At 40.0% G+C, this 21588-nt stretch overlaps 1 protein-coding gene across 1 annotated transcript in view; it reads right to left on the bottom strand.

Moving 5' to 3' along the window:
* RYR3 (ryanodine receptor 3) overlaps positions 1–21588 on the bottom strand; it is a 572218-nt gene that overhangs the window by 21062 nt on the left and 529568 nt on the right. Inside the window, exons 90-95 of the mRNA XM_074996957.1 lie at positions 20373–20431; positions 17531–17702; positions 16030–16116; positions 11892–12089; positions 10571–10701; positions 77–119 (exon numbers count right to left, since the gene is read on the bottom strand). Coding sequence (XP_074853058.1) covers positions 77–119; positions 10571–10701; positions 11892–12089; positions 16030–16116; positions 17531–17702; positions 20373–20431 — 690 coding nt within the window. The remainder of the gene's footprint in view (positions 1–76; positions 120–10570; positions 10702–11891; positions 12090–16029; positions 16117–17530; positions 17703–20372; positions 20432–21588) is intronic.

Here is a 21588-nt window from a genome sequence, read left to right as displayed (position 1 = left end):
GCCACAAAAATGCCAGTATTTGAAGTAAGCACACAGTATTTGTCTTACATTAGCCATAATAACCAAAAGAACATACCTTCCGTTTCACAAACTTGTCCCAGTAATTATTAGGAAAGGATCTGTATAGGGGAAAAGTTCTCAAATTATTAAACCCATCAATGGAGGCAAAAACCAAAAAATGTAAAATTCATGCTCATGGTAGCATTTTGTTACAATTTCTTAAAGCACACGCTGCTCTCAAAGTTATGAGCAGAACTACTTTTCACGTCAGAGGGATTTGTACAAGGACAGCAACTGGCCCTCATGAATTGTAAATCACTGTGATCTCTCTGCCATATACGTTGGTCAAACCAGACAATTTTTAGGACACACGGACACAAATCAGAATCATGAAAAGTAACATACATAAACCAATAGGAGAACACTTTAACCACCCTGGACACACAGTAATGGATTTTAAAGTAGCCATCTTTTAACAGAAAAGTACTTCAAAACCAGACTACAAAGAGAAACAGGCAAATGAACTGCAGCTCTGCTATTTCACACAATTAAATTAGAATGGAAAAAGGATTTAGACTGGTAGAATGAAGGCAATTTTCCCTCCTCTAGGTTGTCTCATCTCCCCATCAGATGCTTGGATTGAGCCACATGCACCCTGACTGAATTGGCCTCATCAATACTAAAGCTACACTTTAATACCTATCTTCCTTCTTTGAATAGGAGAGAGAGAGAGAGAGAGAGAGAGAGAGAGAGAGAGAGAGAGAGAGTGTGTGTGTGTGTGTGTGTGTGTGTGTGTGTGTGTGTGTGTGTGTGTGTGTGTGTGTGTGCGCGCGCGCGTTGCCTCTGTATTTCCACTCCAACTCCTCTGACAAAGTGGGTTTTACCCATGAAAGCTTATCCCCAGATAAATCTGTCAGGGCTTGTCTACACTGGTTTCCTGCTTCAAAGGGAGCATGATAAGTAAGGTGTCAGGAGATTATTAATGAAGAGCTGCGCTGCATATGCAGCTCTTCATTAAGCTAATTCTCTCCTGCGGCAACTTTGAAGTGTTAAACTTCGAAGTGCTGGTTCACATGTAGCCACGGCTAACCCGACAGTACTTCAAAGTGCCTGGCCAATTTTGAGGAGTAAAGGGACTTTGCTACATGTGAGTTTAACACTTCAAAGTTGCCGTGGGGTAGAATTCGCTTAATGAAGTGCTGCATATGCAGCGCAGCTCTTCATTAATAATCTCCCGACACCTTACTTACCATGCTCCCTCCGAAGCAGGGAGCTAGTGTAGATAAGCCCTTAGTCTTTAAGGTGCCACAGCACTCCGTTTTTGTGACACCAAGGTCTCTTCTAGCTTTTTCTCTTTATACCATCCATTTCTTTATTAGTGAACTATAAAGGACAGCCTGTTGGTTGCATTCATTTAATGCTCACCATTACCCCGTATTGTGAAGGATGCCAAAGCAACATCCTTCAGTGCTTAAACAAATCCATTTGAAAATCCTTTCTAGCTTGTGGCCCCACTCCAAAACATACACATGAGAACAATGTAGCTTTGCATTCTTGGAAAAGATAAAGAAGTTTCTCAAGACGGGTGACTCATTTCAACATGTTAACCAATATGGTAGCCTTGATTGCCTTTCTATCCAAGACTGAAAAACAAAAAGAGATATTTTTGCAAGGGCAAGCAGTTCCAGCTGTAACCACTGACTCCAAAAGGCATATGGATGATGATTTAGGTTATATCTATGCCTGAAGTTGAGTGTGTGAGATTCCCAGCCCTAGCAGACACACTCATGCTAGCTCTCATTGAGCTAGCACACTAAATAGTACTATAGCCACAGGCAGTTGCAAGACGTAGCATTGCCTAACCATCTTGATTCCAAACCCATGGGTGCCAGGCAGGTTCGCACTTAGGGTTTGTCTATACTTAGTGGGAGAATGACCTGCTCAGAGTTCATCTTCTGGAGTCTGATTTCAAGTAGCTGGTAAAGATGCATGAAGCTGATCTCTCCGGAGTCAGCAGTCGACCTGCCCCTGCCATACTTCTTCAATCACAAGGAGTAAGGGAGGCCAATGGAAGAAACTCTCCCATCAACCTCTCTCACTGAGGACAGACCTCACAGTCAGCTGCAGATACGTCGATTCTAGCTATGCAATTGCTAGAATTGCATAGCTTCAGTCAACTGTAAGGTCTAGCATAGACCAAGCTGCAGAAGCTGGGGCTACACTATGAAGTTCTGTCTACAGGAGTCACTGTTGACAGAGTTTTGCCAACAGAACAAATTGATATCTAATGGGGGCTCCTCCTGTTGATGCCCTCTGTTGACCTACAGTGGACAGTCTGTCCAGCTTTCTGTCAACAGAACAGCCAACTGAAAGCTCTACAAATCGGGCTGCCAGGTGAACTGGAAGCCACCTCTGTCAATGGAGTGCCCCCCAGAGCGTCTACACTAGTTTTCTGCCTACAGAATCTGTCTAGAGAGGTGCTATGCATCAAACTTTCAAGACATAATTCTTCTGGGAAAAAGATTGTGTTCTGCTGACAAATTCTAGGCAGAACGCATTTGTAGTGTGGACGTTCCCTAGTTTTGTCAAAAAAAGGCCTCTTCTGTAGACAAAACTTTGTAGTGTAGACTCAGCTAGAGCGGCTAGTTCATGCCCACACTCACTGCTGCCCATACTATTGCTATACTATTATTTTGAGTATGGTCCCTGGTGAGAAATAGCACAAATATGTCTGCTAGAGCTGGGAATCACGTCCCACAGCTCAAAATGTAGAGGTACCCAAAGGCTATGTCTGCACTAGAAATAGAAGTCAACCCCCAATATGAAATTTTAGCTAGTCCCAATTGCATAATTAAACTCGTCTTATCGGCGGTCTACTTCTATGCCTGTCTATGCAGAAGAAGGTCAACGGGCTCATTTCTCCTGTCGACTTTCCTGTTCCTTGCCACTTGCGAGGAGTTCCAGGGTCCAAGTGGACCCTGGAAAGTGCCATTTTATGCATGTACAAAATGAAACCCTGGAAGATCAACCCTGAGCAGGTCAATCTTCTGCAGTAGCGTAGCTGTAGGCTTAGAAGAAGTAGTGATTAGTTGTAACTGTATTTGCTAGAGTTATATCATCATAACTAAGACCCTACTTAACTTATGATACTTCAGAAATGAAGGATTTTGCAATATTAAGTTTCCACCACAATTTCGACAGCAGGAGGTCTGCGCTATCAGCCCAGGAGGGGAGGGGTGCTATCTGCCTTAGAACACTGCTCTCAGCCCTGGTCGCTGTCAGTAAGGACCCCTGCTCTCAGCCCCATGCTCCCACTGTCCCTCAGGACCCCTAGAAACCTGCTTTTGGGTCCTGAGAAGCCAATAGTGGGAGCACCAGCTGTCAGCTCTCTTTTCCCATTGTCAGCCCCTAGTCTCATCTCCAGGTTGCCAACAGCAGAAGCCCTCACTCTCAGCCCTAGATGGCTGACAGTGGAAAATCATGGAAAAGTAATAATGGACTTAATTTCTGTAAATAACAATGTCCATTACTATTTTTCCATGGCTTATCCACAACTCACATCAATTGTTTTTTTACAGTCATGACAAAGTAGAGGCTGAGAAGTTTATGCCTTTGGACGTCTTTATTTTCTGTTACCTGGATATAGGTTCGAGCATTGCTGCTTGTTTTGAAAGATGTAAGAATTTACAGATTGCTTCAGGTGCAGTGAGCTAGTTCCGTAATGACCTGTACATTGGTTAATGATAGCTTGAATTGAGCTGGATTTATCAGAGCACCTATTTATTTATTTTATTCATTATGTAAAAAGTGCATTAAAACGTACAGAAGATGTTGTGTGTACTCAGAGAATAACATCTTCAAGTACATTGAGGTGATCCATGCTTCAGGTCCACCTCAAGACCAGATTTTAGTCAGCTGATGCTGTTTAGCTTTCATTCTACTGGAGTGATGTTGTAGCAGGAGGAGTACAGACTGTACAATACGTTCTTTTAGCCCAGCTGACAATGTTTAACTTCACAGGTTTTGATTATACTGATATTGTATTCACTGAATGCGTTAACCACTTGCTTTCAGGAGTCAAGCATACTAGAAAGCATTGGTTCCTCGCTCTGCAGTTGGGGGAAAGTCAGGCTACCTTCTCAACACTGGTTTCTAGCAGCAGTAGCATTGTGGGCCAAAGCACCTGCAGACCCCTAGTAATATGTGCATGTAGATAAAACTGGCAAATTTGTTATGCTGTGCAGAAATAAAATGCTGCAGTCACATTCATGAGAAGGTGAGATGATAATTAACTTGGGACTTTTTTATGTGCTCCCTCAGGTACTTCAAATCTTTAGGATGAACAAGAGGCAAAACTAAAATGTGCCTATTAACCAGGGACAAAGAAAAATCTAAGAACTGGGATGCAAGGAGCCCTAAGGCCTCTTTGCTCTCACAGAACAAAAACCTGAGACAGAAGAAATCATCATTCTGTGTTTTCTAAAAGAAAAAGAAGCACCATGAAGAATACTTGTACTGGGAGAAGAAGAGATCTGCTGAACAAATATTGCTCAGCATGCATCCATCTAATAGAGCTGCTGGTGCAGGATGGCTGAGATAGTGTAGTGAGCTGCTTCATCAACAGAAGTCAAAAAATGAACTATGATTCACATCTCTAAGAACATGAATACAGAGGGTATATCTGTGTATGTGAGATCGCAAGTAACAAGCAGTTGTAGAGTCTGACAAGGGCAAACTATCTGAGGCCTGTCAGAGCATGTTTTAATAACAAGAATGAATATATTTCACTTAGCAGTATTTCCTCTTCAAAAACAAAACATCAGCAGCACTTCACATTTTGTGCCATAGTACCTATTACAGAAATAAACAGAAAGTAACACCACTACTTTGGTGCAGGGAATTGATGAATTCAACTCCTAGACAAAACTGGTTTGTAACGGGAAAAAACAAAGTTAATTATTTCACATATAGACTTTAACCTGAAACCTAAATTCTATTGTTGCTAACATTTTCCTAGAATTATTCATCAAAATATATTGCTTGCTTCTGAGTATTAATTACTATATATTAATCAAAGTTGTCATCACAGAGAGTTATTCAGTTTGTTGATTCTCATTACAGTTTCTAATGTGCAATTATCTACTGACAAAATGAGAGACCATTCTGGATGTAAGACACATATTGAAAATATTCTTCTGGAATCCTGCCAAATAATTTTTTAGTTCTAATTTTTACTAATCTTTGTCATCCCAATACATGGGCCAAAATGAAGTCACAGAAATTGCCTAGGATTTAGCCTTAGGAAAATAAAGCATTAAAAGGCTGCTAATAATTCAGACGTTATTCTTGTAATACTAAAAAAAATTGCATAGTGATGAGCTTCAGGAAATCATGCTTTTAGATGCAGGCAGTACAAAACTAGCAACTTAACTTTTAATGAAAAAGCTAGACATATTGTACAATGCAAAAGAAAAGCATCATTTTAAAGAGAGCTGAAGACAATACATACTATGAAAAACAAACCATACACTGGCAAACTTATGAACAAATAAAAGAATTCAACTACCATAATAAGGAAATTTTTTGTTAGGTCAACTCTGGTAGATGGCATGGCCTACTTAGCTATAGCTAAGGCATGCTAGCATTAAATGTATCTTGTGACTAAGATATTTAACTTATGAAGTTAGTCTGGGGGGTGGAAAATACTTTGAGTAGAGGAGGTTGCTAGTGTGTTTGTTAAGGGTTCAGCAGCTAAATCTGGCCTACGCTTTGGGATAGCTCAGTAGTTTGCATGTTGGCCTGCCAAACCCAAGGTTGCAAGCTCCATCCTTGAGAGGGCCATTTAGAGATCTACAGCCAATAGATTTAATCTGGAAGCATAAATTTCAGCTTGATATACCTGATGTGAGCAAGAGGAGGGGCTCATTACCCTGAGCATGCATCTAATGCCTTGGTTAGGATCAGTCTTTGAGCACTTGTTTGCCACCATGACCACTAAAGAACTTGGAACAGGGTCGGTAGAGAAGTAATCAAATTTATTCTAGGTAACATGGTATTGCCTAGTCTCACATCTGGCAAAAGGTGGACCAGAAACTGATATCTGCCAAACGATCCAGTAAGCCTTTATTAACAGGCAGGACAATTCATTCTGGAGCAAGAATTTGTAAAATATCTAAATAGTTAAGGCTATGAGCCTGTCATGGTGGTCACATAAGTCACGGATTCCGTAGCTTTTCAGGATCTGTGACTTCTACAGGTGCCACAGCCAGTGCATCTGATCATAGGCCCACCTGAGCAGCTGCTGGGGCAGATCTAGGGCCAGATTCAGCCAGCCACACCAGCTGCTGCTTGGGTGGTCCTAAAGAAGCAGTGGTTCCAAGCGCTGTCCTGAAGCAGCAGCGATCCCCACCCTCCCTCATGAAGTTGTAAACAACTTTAATGTCTTAAGGAGGAGGTAACAATGCTTTGGAGCAAATGAAGTCCTGGATGCTCCTGAAACAGTCTGAGGACTAGTAAGGCCAACAAGGGTGATCCAGACTCTGTACTGCCCACAGTAGTGAACACTACACATAGGCACCCTTGTGCCATTGCCTTTCAATGCAGGTATCCTTACCCAAGAAGATCTAAAGGACCTGTTATTCTCCATGCCTGAAGAGGAAACACATTTCTCCTCAGTGAATGAAGTGCTGTTTCTGCAGGTGTTTGTGGACATCTTTATACTGGCAACCTCTGGTGCTGCCCTAGCATAACTAATATAAAAAAACGTATCCACTGGTGCCAATGGAAGCAATTGAAGTGTGGGGAAGGCAGGTGTGAGTCACCATTGATGTTGCTGGCATAGCCTGTATTATAGGCTACATTGAAAATGTATATGAACCTTTCAGTGCTGTGGTGATAAAAGTTGCCCACAATGCCAACATGGTTGAAACTATTGTGTTGGAAGACACAGAAAAAGATAGTCTGGCCGAAGGAGACACAACGGATCTTTTGCTGGAAAGAATGACTTTTGTGTCAATGGTGTCAATCTCACTGGTGCAGATGAAGGTGCATGGCTCGGTGGCCCACTGGAGCTAGCACCAATGGCATCCCCTGGTGCTGGCATGGTTCAGCATGAGTGATGAGATCTTAGTTCAGCACCATAGGACCTTATTTTATTTTTAAAAACAGATTTGTCCCCTTTCATGGTCTGAATAATGAGATTCATGATTGGTCAGTCTCAGAGGACAGTTTTAAACACTTTATGGAGGCCTTGGGATAGGAAGATGAACAGCAATTTCTCAACCAATATGGGCTTAGGAGCTGAGTCAGCTGAAGGGGTACTACTCATGAATGGGCTATTCATCCTCCTGTGGTTAAAGTCAGGCACTGAGGAGAGACAGTGCCTTTTCAAGCTACTGTTCCTTTTTCATATTCATTAGAGAAGAGGTACAAATGGGACATTCATTCCTCTCATGTGCCTTGCTAAACAGTTTAGGCTACTTTTGCACCTGTCACTTATAGGGATAATAGGTCTGCACATGGCTTCTTATTAAATCCTTGCAATTTTTGCATAGTAGCCCCCAGCCCTGAAGAATCAGTTAAGCATGTAATTACAACTATGCACAGATAAGATAATTACTCTTTCTGCAAGCCAGCTAAGAGAAGAGAACCAAAGCTCAAGAGTGCTGGGGAGTTATAGCTATTGTTGTGAGACATAAGAAGGAACCAAGAGGGATGTGGTAGCCACATCCCTTTATACCACCAGTTCCATGCATGAGAATAGTGAGGGAACATGTACTGCCTTCAAGTAGTGCTGTAGTCATTGATTTGAGTACATTGGGCCCACATACACCTACAGGATAATGTGTATGAAATAATCACTCAAAGAAAAAAACAACTTATTCAATGAATCATTCCAATTATAAACACTACAAACCACTCAATGCTTCTTCTCTGTTGTATTTTACAAATCTATAGCCTTTTGTGCTTTTAAGTCCCGTGGGAATAGGAACTATGTTAAGCACAGCTTACTCATTGTACAGCAGTGGCATAACAGGGCGTTAATAACATGTATAATTTATCTAAATTTTTTGATGAAAAATTGAAACACATTGTAATGGTATAGCGATATGTTGTTCTGCCCCAGCAGTTTGCCCCAGAGTAATACATCATCATGAGATGGACCACGGGAGAACATACATGTAAAAATCTTACCTGGTTTGTGATGTACTTATGTGTATTGTCTTTGAAAAGTTATCATCAATACAGGCTCTATATACTTCTCTTCAGATTTAGCGTTATTCTGTGTTCATTCCACTACACTGAAGAATAATCACTTCGACCACATTTAACATGCAGTGATTTGAAAACTCAATATTTTTCAAGTGCCTCATAGCTATCTCTTCTAACCACTTCAACACCTTGAACAACGAGGAGAGAAAACCAAGCTGACCTTCTGAACTGACTGATGCTTGACAGTGTTACATCCTTAGTTTTTCTCCTCTCTTTTGCTGGCATTAATATGCACAGAATAGCAAATGAGACTCCTGTGCATCACTGTGTGAATCCCACACTCTTTGCTGTTATTTAGAAAACTGGAGAGAAAAGTCAGATCTACTTAGCTGTTTTGATAATGCTTTTGTACACAAGCGTTAAGCTCTAAAATATATACTGGCCAAAAGAGAAGTGTCTCTGATCAAGAACTCCTCCTAAAGTGTAAGAGATAAGAGGAGGGATGTAAAATCCCACTTATGTGGTTAACTGGTTAAATGCTAGATTTAACCAGTTAACCGATTAAACGGGTTGGGTGGGGTGGGTGGGGAGATCACTTCAGCCCAGCATGGCCAGAGCAGCTCCCATCTGCAGCAGCTTGGCAACACTGGGGGCTGGGGGTGCTCCAGCTCAGCCAAAGCAGCCCCTGCCCATAATGCACCTGAGGCCACCCTAGGTAGGCCATTGCAAAGGTGCTTCGGCTGGGCCAAAGAAGCTCTGGTCCTGACACACTGCAGGTGCGGGTGCTCCAGTTCAGCTCAAGCAGCCCCTGCCCTCTCGCCTCCCTAGCCAACTTTCCCTGCCCTCCCCAGGGCTGCTATGAATGGAGCAGGGCTGTAGTGCCTCCACTCACGGTGATCCTGCAGGGCTAGAGCAACCCCCTGCCCATCCCAGGAGGGGAGCTGCTCTTACCCATACCAGTTAAATGTAACCGGCATGTCTCATCCATTTTAGGATGAGGCTTACCAGTTTACTGGTTAACCCTAACCATCCCTAGCTAGGGCCACCAAATTCAGTACATACCTTCCTCCTATCAAAACTTAAACCAAGGTAAGGCTTTGGATGTGCCCAGAATGAGGTTGCTTCTCATAAAACCAAACAGAAAACAGTCAATCACCAAAGTAAGTGTAGTCCTCAAAATGGACATAACTGAGTAAATGTTGCAAGAGACTGAACCAAGATGAGCCAGAAGAATAGGATGAACCTGGAATAGGATTGTCAAGTATCGGAGGGGGTAGCCGTGTTAGTCTGGATCTGTAACAGCTACAAAGGGTCCTGTGGCACCTTATAGACTAACAGAAAAGTTTTGAGCATGAGCTTTCATGAGCAGGGACTCACTTCATCATCTGATGAAGTGAGATGATGATGAGTCTTTGCTCATGAAAGCTCATGCTCAAAACTTTTCTGTTAGTCTATAAGGTGCCACGGACCCTTCGTTGCTGGAATAGGATTGCTTCTCAAAATAACTTTACAAAAAAGTGAGAAAAGGGAGAAATATAGAGCAGTGCTCTGTTTTGGCACAGCTAAATCAATGCTTAAGGTTTGAACACTAGACGAAAATGTCATTGGAAACCAAATTGACTATAGCCCTTTTTTATTAAAACATAGCAAATTATAAGAATTTTATAGGGATGAATTAAAAATACACGTTGAAATTCCTATTTGAAAAATTACTAAAAAAAGTGGAAACATTAAAACAATCCTGTTTAAAGAAATCCCAAATAAAAATTAATTTCATAAAAACAAGTCTGTATCTTTGATAAAAATACAATAATTTAAATAAAATGTACACTTTTCTTTTACTTTCAAAACAAAATTAAAAAAAAGTACCTTAATTGAGTTAAGAACCCAAGCAATAGCAGCTAAATCTGATAGTAATTTTGTCTGAAGAAGAGGGTAAAAAAATAACTGTTTATTATATAAAAGGAAAGACAAATAATATAAAAGAGGTGCGAACATCAAAAAGTTTTTATCAATTGATTCATTTGTGAAATTTCTTAGAGAAAAGACTGAGAGGAGATACTCAGAAAAGGCTTGAAATTATAAACTATGTATTGCTATAAATGTATCTATTGACAAATCAAACCATACAAAAATACAAAGAGGAAAATAAAAAAACATTTCCCTTATAAGATAATTGCTATGTAAACAGACCCTTAATCCACAAAACAGCATCTGCTATAAAATCGTTATTGGGATGGAAGGAAAGATGACCAGTTTTTTGGTGTGGACAAGGTGGTATGTGTGTTAGTGAGGTTCTACTGCTAAGGTTGGTGAGCTATATTATTTTTATATTTTTCTAACACCTTGTTTTACTTACGGAGTGTTTATGACCAGACGATCCCATTGTCCTTTAATGTCATCTTCTGAGGGCTGTTCTGTAATGTACAGACCATCAAATTCCAGCTTCCTGGCAATTTCTTTTTCTCGTTTAAATACAACCAGAGGAACCTTTGGAAAAGGTATTTAAAATGTTTGTAATCATTCACACATTTCTTAGAAACAATTAAGTTTCTGTATAATGTAAAATTAACCCTCAGAACACTACCTCATTTCAAGCCTTGGAACTGGCTATGTTCTGTGAACTGGATATTACTCACCATGTATGGATTTGGAGGGTTACTCACCTTACAAGAATAAAGAGTGAGTTGTGATACTGCTTTTCGGTGAGAATTTTGTACTTAGGAGTGGTCATAAAAATGTGTCAGGACTTTTGAAGCAGCGTGTTCAGTCACTGAATGTTGTTTATATAAAAGATAAGTGCATTTATACTAAAAGTCAAATGAAACTGAATTTCTGGTAGAAAAGAATAATCAAAGCAAAACTGAGATGCTGTACTTTACTGTCCTGACTACAACTCTTGGTAGAAAGCACCCGGGCCAGAGTGCTACTATGGGATCGTTGTTCTGGTGCAGTGTGCTTCCAAACTCCCCTGTCAAGCAAACCAGCAATATCCCAAACATTGGTGCTGCTAACTGTGATGGTGTGTGCTTAGATGGGTCAAAAATACATTGATACGATACATATCAGCATCTGTTCAGACAATGCTTGCCATCACCTACCAAAAATTCCAAAAGCAGAGCAGAGAGAGAGGTATTAAACCTTCTCTTCCCTCAAGTTAATCACCACTGGAAATACATGGAGAAGTTGACTGCTTTTAACATGATTAATCAGGCTTTAAACTTGGAATATTTTAAACTAAATTACACTCTATTGTTTTCCTCACAGCAGTAAGATGCCTTCAAGTTCTGTGGAAGTCATTCAGATATGAAGGTGATGGATGCTGTGAAGAATCTACACAAAAATAATTATTTTGAATTCAGCTCTGATATTTGGTGCATGCTACGAGGCTTGATTTTGGTATTTGTCTACTTTCAATTGAAACTGATATGTTGAACGTCTCAGAACAGTGACACATATTTCGTTGAATAGTAACAGAGAGGAAGCCGTGCTAGTCTATACGCTATCAAAGCAAAAAGCGGTCAAGTAGCACTTTAAAGACTAGCAAGATAGTTTATTAGGTGAGCTTTCGTGGGACAGACCCACTTCTTCAGACTGTAGCCAGACCAGAAGAGACTCAATATTTCGTTGTTTACCAAACATGAATAAGCAACTGGGCTTCATACATACACACAACTCACCTTTAGACAATAATATCCAATCACACAGACAAAGGAGATGATAGTATGAATAACTGCCAGAGCCCTGAGTGTTGGTGCCATGTAACCTGTACTTTCTTGTAAAACAAAAAACACCATTCCCTCTTCCTCCTCTTCTTCTTCAAATGAGGTCCACAGATCAGAGTCCTCCTCTAACTCATCTAATGGTTCTTCTGTCACCTGCAATGGAGAAATAAACACTCGAACACAACAGGAATAACAAACTTTCTTCCATTCTCTTATAAACAAGGAGCAAAAAGATTCATCTGTGACTATTTTAACTTTTGTGAAGAGAGTGCTCATGTAAAGTGCTAATGAAGTCCTAAAATGTGAAGTTCTTTGTCCTCTGAACAAGAGAAACACAGATAAAGCAAGAGTGCAGGCTTCCTACACTATCTCATCAATCAATATCATACCTTATACAGAAGGAGCAGTTCCAAGGGTAGCTCAGTTTACATATTTCCCTGTCAGGGCAACACCCAAAATGAAAAGAAAAACAGTGCAAAGGTAACACCAATGTTTATTAAATACACAGTGGATGTAACATTGAGATAGATTGGTACAACAAAAAGAAACAGAGAGGTAGCTGGGTTAGTGTGTACCTTAACAAAACAAACCAGCAGTCAAGTAGCACTTTAAAGACTAACAAAATAATTTGTTAGGTAATGAGCTTTCGTGGGGCAGACCCACTTCTTCAGATCTGGAGACAGTCCTGAAAGTGAATTGGCATGAAAATTATATACAATAGCATTTGCAAAACTTAATTACCCTCCTGGAGAAGTTTAAAAAAAAAAACAGATTAACAGGGCCACACAAATACCCAGAAATCAGCTACTTCAAGATAGGCCCAAGAAAGTCAATAACAGAACACCACTTGTCATCACCTATAGCCCCACTGCTCAAACCTCTCTAGCGTATTATCATCAACCTACACTGGAACATGATGCTACATTCAGAGAGGGTCTGAGTAAGGGACCTGTTCTCACCTACAGGCAACCAGCTAATGTCAAGAAAATTCTCACTAGCAACCAGAGGCCATGCCACAATACTACTAATCCTGGAACTCCTCCTTGCAACAAACCCCGTTGCCAACTTTGTCCACATATTTATTCTGGGAACACCATCACTGGACCTAACCATGTCAGTTACAGGATCGGGAGCTCATACACCAGTATCTCAACTAATGCTATATGTATCATCATGTGCCAGCAATGCCCCTCTACTCTGTATACCGGACAGACTGGACAGTCACTTTGCCAAAGAATAAATGGACACGAAGCAGACATTAGGAATCTGAATACACATAAACCTATCAGTGAGCATACCAATGGAGTGGACCATACTGTTAAAGACCTGAGAACATGCATCTTAAAACAAAGAAACTTTAACACCATATTTCAAAGGGAGACATCTGAACTAGAGTTTATGCTCCAATTTGACACTACTACTTGTCCTCAATAGAAATAGCAATTACTTTATACATTACAAAGACAGCATCCCCAGCTTTCATATTCATAGTGATCTCAGGCAAGTCACTTAATAGACATACAGAAAGTAATTTTGTCTCCCCACTCCTTCCTACCTTTTACCCCACCTTCTGTCCCATATACCTGATTTGTCAGTTTGTATTTCTTTTTTTTCATTTGTATGTGTGTTATATAATCGTCATGCCAATTCACTTTCTGCACTATATCCAGTACAGCACTATCTCCAGCTCTGAAGAAGTGGGTTTGCCCCACAAAAGCTCATCACCTAATAAATTATTTTGTCAGTCTAAAGTGCTACATGACTGCTTCTTTGTTTTGATATAACAAACTTCGGAATTTGTTTTGGAATCTATATGATTTATTTCCACTAGTCTCAAAGGAAGGGAAAAAGTTATTTTGTTGCCACCAATTCACTTGCTGTGCACACATTTTCATTTCACAGTCTACTTTAAATCTTACAAATTTTACTATAGAATTTGATTAGCATTTCACACAAACATCTGGCCAACAAGCTACACGTTGCTCTAAACTCTGCCAGGGACATTGCAAAACTGGTGGCTCCTGAAATCTAATATTCTCTGTTTTCTGCGAACAGTGGAGGTTGCAGGTAGTAGAGAAACTGGCCTTTGACTTCTAGGTTGCCAGTACAGGTCAGTAGCAGCCAAACTGCAACCATCTGATGACATGTTTGATCACCGATTCAAAGTTAATGGAGTAATGACTTCCACCTGCCACATTCAAGGGTTGGTCAGACCAGGAGGAATGATCATAATTGTGATACAAGTGCTGGATCGATCTTTCTCATATTTCCGCCTCCCATTGGCTGGGTTGTGGAGATTGGGTGGGCTGATTGGCTCTTGCACTCCTCCTATAGCTATTTAAATTCTGCCTACATATTTCTAGGTCCTTGAGTATAGTATCTGAGTTCTTCATGTCACTGCTGGCATGACCAATTGCCTACTTTCAGGTCAAAGGGAATTCTTCCCATCCTGCCAAACTGGCCTAGGTCCAGTGGGCTTTTTTTGCTTTCTATGCAGTATCATGGAAGCACAGCTGAGGTGTAAAAAATAGGACTTCAAAGTTTAATATTAGAAAAGCTAAGACCAATAGGTTAGTCACAACTTGTGGCTGGTGTCCACTATGGATTAAGGCTAAAATGGACAGCTTCAAGGGATAAAGGAGATCAAGAAATTTGCTTTTGTGCCTATAGAAGAGGGGGCAACCTGAAGCCTTCATGAACTAAGATCCCCCCCCACCAGGAGACCCCTCGCTCCTTTTTCGTGGGAAGTGCAAAAGAACTCAGAAGTGAGCTGAGTCCTATGGGTAGGCTTAGTTGGATCTACCCTGAAGAACCTCACTGGCATACCATGGTGTATCTCAGCATGGTATTAATAAAATTGCACGCTCTTGTTTAAAATCCATTTGTTGCATCTGTTAGTCATTCACCTGTATGTCCTAATCAATTTAAACATGTTCCTAGTCCAGGGACTTGGGGGGCAATGTGGGAGGGGGGGCCCAGCTCCATGTCACAGGAAAGGGTCAGGCTAAGAGTGGAAGGGGCATGGACAAGGATAGTCAGCCCTTAGTGCTGCCCAGAGCTCAGTGCTGGGCTCTCCCCCTTACAGCATCATGGAAGAGCATTGCTATGACACTTCAAAAGGGTCTGGTGCTCCAGCCACCACCTCTGCCAGGCCCCAGGACAGCTGACCCCTTAGCCTCCCTGCTCCCATCAGCAGGTTTTTTCCTAGTGGACAGGTATCTTCAACACAAAAAACACTTTCACAATAGGCACTAACATCCTTGTCGGCTGCAATGAGACAACAAAATGGATAATTACGAAGACAGAAGTATTTGTCCCATGCCTAAAAATAGTTGAAGACCATGTGCAGAGAACCCTGCACGGAAGTATCTCATTGCTACCCCTACTTGTTTTGGTGTTGAGTTAGTTGAAAGAAATTTTAAAACACGAATTGTTAATATTTTAAGACAAAAAGCACTGAGCTTCAAACAGCAGCCAAATTTTAGAAATAGACAAAATACACGCAACAGCCAAAATGTTAATTCTAGATTATGGGATAGCTAGAGTATGAGAGACCTTAACGTGATTCCTAAATGATTTTGTTACAATTTCCATGCTAAAAAGCAAGGTGACCAGTAGAATGCAAAGAGTAGTAAGGGAAACAATCATAGGAATTGAAGTTCTAATTTAGCATTCTATTTTAGAAAAACATTTAAGAAAATCTAAAGCGCTTTGAGAAATTGAGGGAGTTTTTTTTTTTGGCTTGGTTATGTTTTGAGCTTGGATTTAAACAGGGTTTTTAATTCAAACCAAATCACATTGTGCCAGACTACAAATAACAGCTCATCTGATTAGTCTATTTTCACTGTCCTAAATTAATTACAGAAGTACCTAGATTTAGTTAACACGAAGTATTATGAGGAACTCAGGTAATGACATAATTTTACATGTATTATTTCTAGCCTGACAATGTCAATTTAAGTCAGTGCATGAGTGCTCACAATAATGGGTGTCTAGTTTATACCAACTGCATTAAAGTCCACCTTCAACCAGCTGCTCCGGAAAATAAGTAGAAAACATTACAAAGAATGAAATGTGATAAATAATACTTTACCTTGTAGAACAGCAGTATAAAGTTGATGGCAAATGCAACAAACAGAGCTAGAAATCTTAAGTTGTAGAAATTTCTAGCCAAGTAATGCTGGAAATACAAGGAAGAAACAACAATTAGAAGCATTTATGGAATCAGAATCGGAGAAGCAGTTAGGAGGTTATTTAAAAGAGTAAACTCTAAACTATGCTCTGCAGTGTTCAACAAAATAATTGAAGCTATCATGGTAGAATCACCAATCTTGCTATCTAGAATTTGTGTGATCCTTTCTTTCGTATCTATATATGCATGACAGTATTCTTGGCCTGGGAGGAAAGCTACAGAGACGAGCCAGGCAGACACCATTTGGCAGAAACTGGTGATGCTAAAAAAAAAATTTGTGGTGGGGATTCTGAGGACCTTTGAACCAACCTGTAAGCATTACATATGATGGAGAACACCCTAAAAAGCCAGGGGTTGCAGCAGCACCCTGAATTCCAGTACCTATGGAAGAAATAGAAGCAGCCAATGCAGGAACCATTTTCATCTTTGGATACTCCAGTCAAAACTGTAGAATGTTCTCCAATTTTCTCTATCCTGCGTTCATTGGCTCCAAGATTCCTCCCCTCTAAGGCTGTGTCTACACTAGCAAGTTCTTTTTAAAGATTTTTTTGAAAGAGCCCATGGAATGTCTACACACAAAAAGCATCCTTTAGAAAGTAAATAGAAAGAATGTGGAGCTCCTTTCAAAAGAACTCTTTCTTTCCTGTTTGAGGAGGAGTGCCCCCTTTCAAAAGCTTCCTTTGAAAGAAAACATGTGTAGACACTCCTCAGGGCTCTTCTTTCAAAAGAACAGCCTTCATTTTCAATCCTTCACCCATTCTTTTGAAATAGAGAGCACTGCGTGGATGTTCTCTTTTGAAAGAGCAGATCACTCTTTTAATCCGTGTTTTTGTGTGTGGATGCACTCTTGCAAAAGAAGTTCTTTTGGAAGAGATCTTCTGGAAAAGCTGTTTTTGAAATATCTCTGTAGTGTAGACATAGCCTCAGTCTCTTCAACTCAACGTCACTCAACACCTGCCCCTTCTCACCCTATTCCACTTCTGCCACTTTCAGCCCTGCCTTCCTCACTGCATTTCTCTGCCTTGTCCTTTTCATTTATCAGCTCCCCTTCTAGGTAAACTCACTTCCCAAAATGAAACCAATGAATAATTGAGCTAAGACTTTTTTGCTATCATAGTTTACTCTCAGAGTATTGTATCACTTCCCCAACTCTGTGTCTGACTTGTCTACTTAGATATGAAGCTATTCAAGATAGGGACTGTCCATTATTCTGCATTTATACAGTGCCTAGCACAATGCAGATCCAACCTTGGTTTGTCCTTAGGCACTATTGTAAAATGTGATCAATTTGAATAATATTTTTGTAAAAAAACTAGTCGTATCTCTTGTCTCACATACTCAGCAGTTCTCTGTTAGTTAACTGAGCATGTGCAGTGATGATAAGAATGGGAGCAAAACTTACCAGCATTTTTGTTTGATAAATTTCCACAGCTTTAAAAAAATTAGCCATAACTGCTTCAGGTTTCTCTATTTTTTGTCCGTGCCTTCGTTTCTTTTTCTTGGTTTCCTCCTTTTCCAAATGCTCAGGTTGTACTTCTTCCTTTGCTTTGTCTTGTTTCTCACCATCTTCCACGCTAGAATAAATATGATCCAAATGAAACAGAGTAAGCTCTTCCACATGGTCTATGCTATGATTACAACAGTGAGTTCTGATACAAAGAGTTTGTTTTCAAGTGTGAGTTAGTTGCAAAAAAGGTGAATGGAGGCAAGTGATTACAAGTAGCGACAGCTAATACAACCGTCTAAAAGTTACCTTACCACTAAGTAAGGTGGAAGAAGGGTAATAATCCATTTAGTGAATTTAGAGGAGATAAATGAAGAAAAGGCAAAAGCAACTCAGTCAAAGTGGGGTTATTAATACCAAGTGTGAAATGTACAATTACTTGCTGCATAAACAAGTAAGGTATGTATGAGCCAAGCTCAAATAACTCAGAATTTTCAGCATTTATATGCAGAATCTTGAGTTCAAAGCTGAACAGAAGATAGAAGTATTCATGGATGTGCCACAGACTCACAGCAGAGTGGTTTCATTTCAACCAAAAAAAATTATATATAGACAGACAGATATCGTCATAATAAAAGTAAGGAATCAGGAATGATAGGAAAATTTCCTTCACAAGGACCCACCTTACAAAATATGCAGAAGATGAAATCATTTCCCCTGCACAAAAGAATCAATAACAAATATAAGAATGGCCATACTGGGTCAGACCAATGGTCCATCTAGCCCAGTACCCTGTCTTCTGACAGTGGCCAATGCCAGGTGTGTCAGAGGGAATGAACAGAACAGGTAAATTTCATTTACAGGAAACAAGTATCAATACCAACTGCTGTTTCAGAGGATTCTGCTTTCAGGAACATGAATAGCTGTGTGTGATAATGCTGAGAACAGTAAGGCAGATTACTGCCTGTGTGTGAAAGGTTTGAGACTTTCAGGCAAGTAGATGGTCTTTTAAAAAGAAATGGAGAGTAGTTTGTGCTTTGACATATAGTAGTGCCAGTGAAATAAGGAACCATATGAGAGAAGTCTAATGAGCTACTTTCTTTATTGCTAACAAAACATCATTCTGGGGCCTCTGTGTTAGTCTTCTTTGGAATGCCCCAGATGATATGCACAGGAACACCAGCCAGCCAGAGAGTTATGTTTATTAGACACCAGAGAATCTTTTTGGTAAGTAAATAAGATTCTATAAAGAAGACAAGGTCTCCTCCATAATCAACAAAAAATGATTTAGATTGCTGGCAATGGCAATGAAGATTTAGGGGGATTAATATTTACAACTAGAATTTTTAAGCTCCCGTCTGGCCAGTACTTCAACGTACTTAAGTTGAAAATAAAATATGGTAGTAAACAGCAGAAGTACAAAGAAAAGTGTAACCACTATTGAGAAAGAAAACAGGGCTTATGATTTAATTGGAAGGATGTGCAGGACAGGAATAAAGAAATAAACTGTCAGTGGAAAAAAGTTATGTGAATTAAAAATAAAAGCTACATATGCCTAAATAACAATAGGAAAAGTATAAAACCAAAAGGTGGACTATGTGGTATTGGGGGAAAAGCTAGATATTTTATCAATGGCTTTTGATAAAGTACATTATTGTCCTCTAGGTCAGGAGACTGGAATCATCTAGCTGAGAGAGGTTAAGAAAAAGGAATAAAATCCAATCAAATCTAACAAAACCACCATTATGAGAGATTTTACCCACCTAATAGAAAGCAGTTTGACATCATAATACAACATGGTCTGATACACAGGAGCTTCCGGAATTGCTTGTTTTGAAGCACACAATAGAGGCTATTTTTGCCTTAATTCAAAGAATCATACAACATTGATTCTTTGGGTAGTTAATACAGAGAAATGGAAAAGAGTTTAAGTGCAGTTGATGTTTATCAGAGAAATACTTTAACAATGGAAGTAATGTGCTTAAAATTCAGGACAGGATTGGAGAGAAGGGTAGACAAAAATACTGAATTCTCTAACCGTGAAAGCTAAGACAGGGATTTTTAAATAAGGAAATTAGTTAGAAACAGCCTGAAAAGGAACAAGTTAGGAATTTAAAAATCACTGAACTATCATGGAGACTTTAGATTCTACCTTGTTAAAATAACAGAAGGTATGTATAGTGCCGAGAAAGAAAACAGCATAGTTAAGTTGCTAGCTAATTTATTTGAGCCCCAAAATTATCATTTAAAAATAAATCTCTGACTCAAGTGATTCAAATACAAAAGGATATAAAACTTTAGCAGGTTAGAAGAGTTATTTGCAGAACTGACATTAATGAGCCGAAGTGAGAACTAGAATAATAGACCAAAGACAAATAATACATTGTTAAGGAACAAGAAAGCAATGTGAGTCATCAGATTTGCTAGACCACCTGCCTATAAAAGGAGGCAATCAAAAAGGACAAAAATTGGCAGGACTATCTGATCACACACACTGTCCCACCCGCTGTTTGGAAACAAGCGAAGTAAATATCACAGTAATGAAGGTGCCATGTTAAAAATGCTTTTTGGCATTTTGGGTGAAGTAGATACAGAGGGTTTTTGTAGGAGTGTGACTAGGTTTCTTTGGATTGCTAAGGGTAGCACCTGCGTGAGGGTTCCTGTTCTGCTGCTCAGTGAAGTGCTTGTCACCTCTGAGGAGTTGTGGTGGCTACCTAACATATTGGTAAAATAGAGCACCCTATGGCCAGATCATCTAGGAACAGAAAGAAAATAAATAGTAGTTTAAAAGAAAACTTACTCAGCCTTTTCAGATTCCGTCTTTGTTTCTGTTTCATCTTCTTTTGCTAGTTCAGACATCTAGAAACAAAAAAATATTAAAACTGTCATAAACTTACTTTTAAATAAATCTTGTTCATTCTATTTAATGCTTTCCCCCTCAAAATGAATTACTATCACGTCCTTAAGCCTGGGTCTCTTTCATGTTGTCATAGTTCGAAAATTTTTTGCTTCTAAAACGGGTAGCTCAAACAACTTTTCAACAGTGAAAAATTCTATCCATCTCTAACATGTTGTTGAGACATATTACCAACACAGTAATTGGTGCAGATAACTGAATAACTAAAAGTAATAGTCAAAGTAATGAGACTGGTGAAGCTACCAGGATGGAATGGAGATGACGGAACACAGATCATATCCTAAACCTAGCTGAAGCATAGTTCTCACTATAAAGAACCTGACGGTTATCATGGGCATGTAAAATTCAAGTCACTGTGGTTTTGTTTAATTTCTATACATAACAAATGGAATATTGTGGGTTATCACAAACATCTGTAGGTCACTATCACAAATTTCAAGTACTTATTTAGTTTCTAATGGTGACATTTTTCTTTTTCACCAACACATTAAAGTAATTATATTCAGTAAACGTAATCAAGATTATAGAATATATACACCTAGTTTTAGTTTCCTTTCTTCTTGGTGAGAAGAAGGGGTTTCAACTTGGGTCTTCCACATTAGGTGATTGTCCTACAGAATCATTTTTAGTTTCTTTTCCTGTCCCAATGACTGTTTTTTGTCATGCATCGTGGCAATTCATGGTTATTCATTAAATTCAAGTCTGTTAGGGGGCCAGTACACTGCCTCAACCTGTGGGTGGGGTACTGGGCACTGTAGCCCCATGCTTAAGTTAATTTGGTTGCACTCAGCCTCAGGGCTGCGTGGTCCAATGGCTGTATCCACTAGTACTCCATTCATCTGTGGGAAAGTGTTGCTTAATGGCCAGAGTCCACAGGGCTCCTCTTCGTTGCAGGAAAGCGAGGTCCAATGGCTGGAGTGAGCAGGACTCCCTGTGGCAGCTGGGAAGTAGGGCCCAATGCCAGAGTCTGCAAGACTCTCACTTGCTAGCCAGGAAGCAGGGTCAATGGCCAGGGTCCATGGAAAGGGATTGTGTGTGTCATCCCAAGAGTCGGGGTCAGCCTGGTAAGGGAAACTGGGACCTCTCTGCTCCATCCTCT

Source organism: Carettochelys insculpta, chromosome 6 (assembly GCF_033958435.1).
Source record: "Carettochelys insculpta isolate YL-2023 chromosome 6, ASM3395843v1, whole genome shotgun sequence".
NCBI classification, from domain to species: domain Eukaryota; kingdom Metazoa; phylum Chordata; order Testudines; family Carettochelyidae; genus Carettochelys; species Carettochelys insculpta.
Note: the sequence above shows the minus strand (reverse complement) of the source record. Positions and strands in the feature narration are given on the sequence as shown.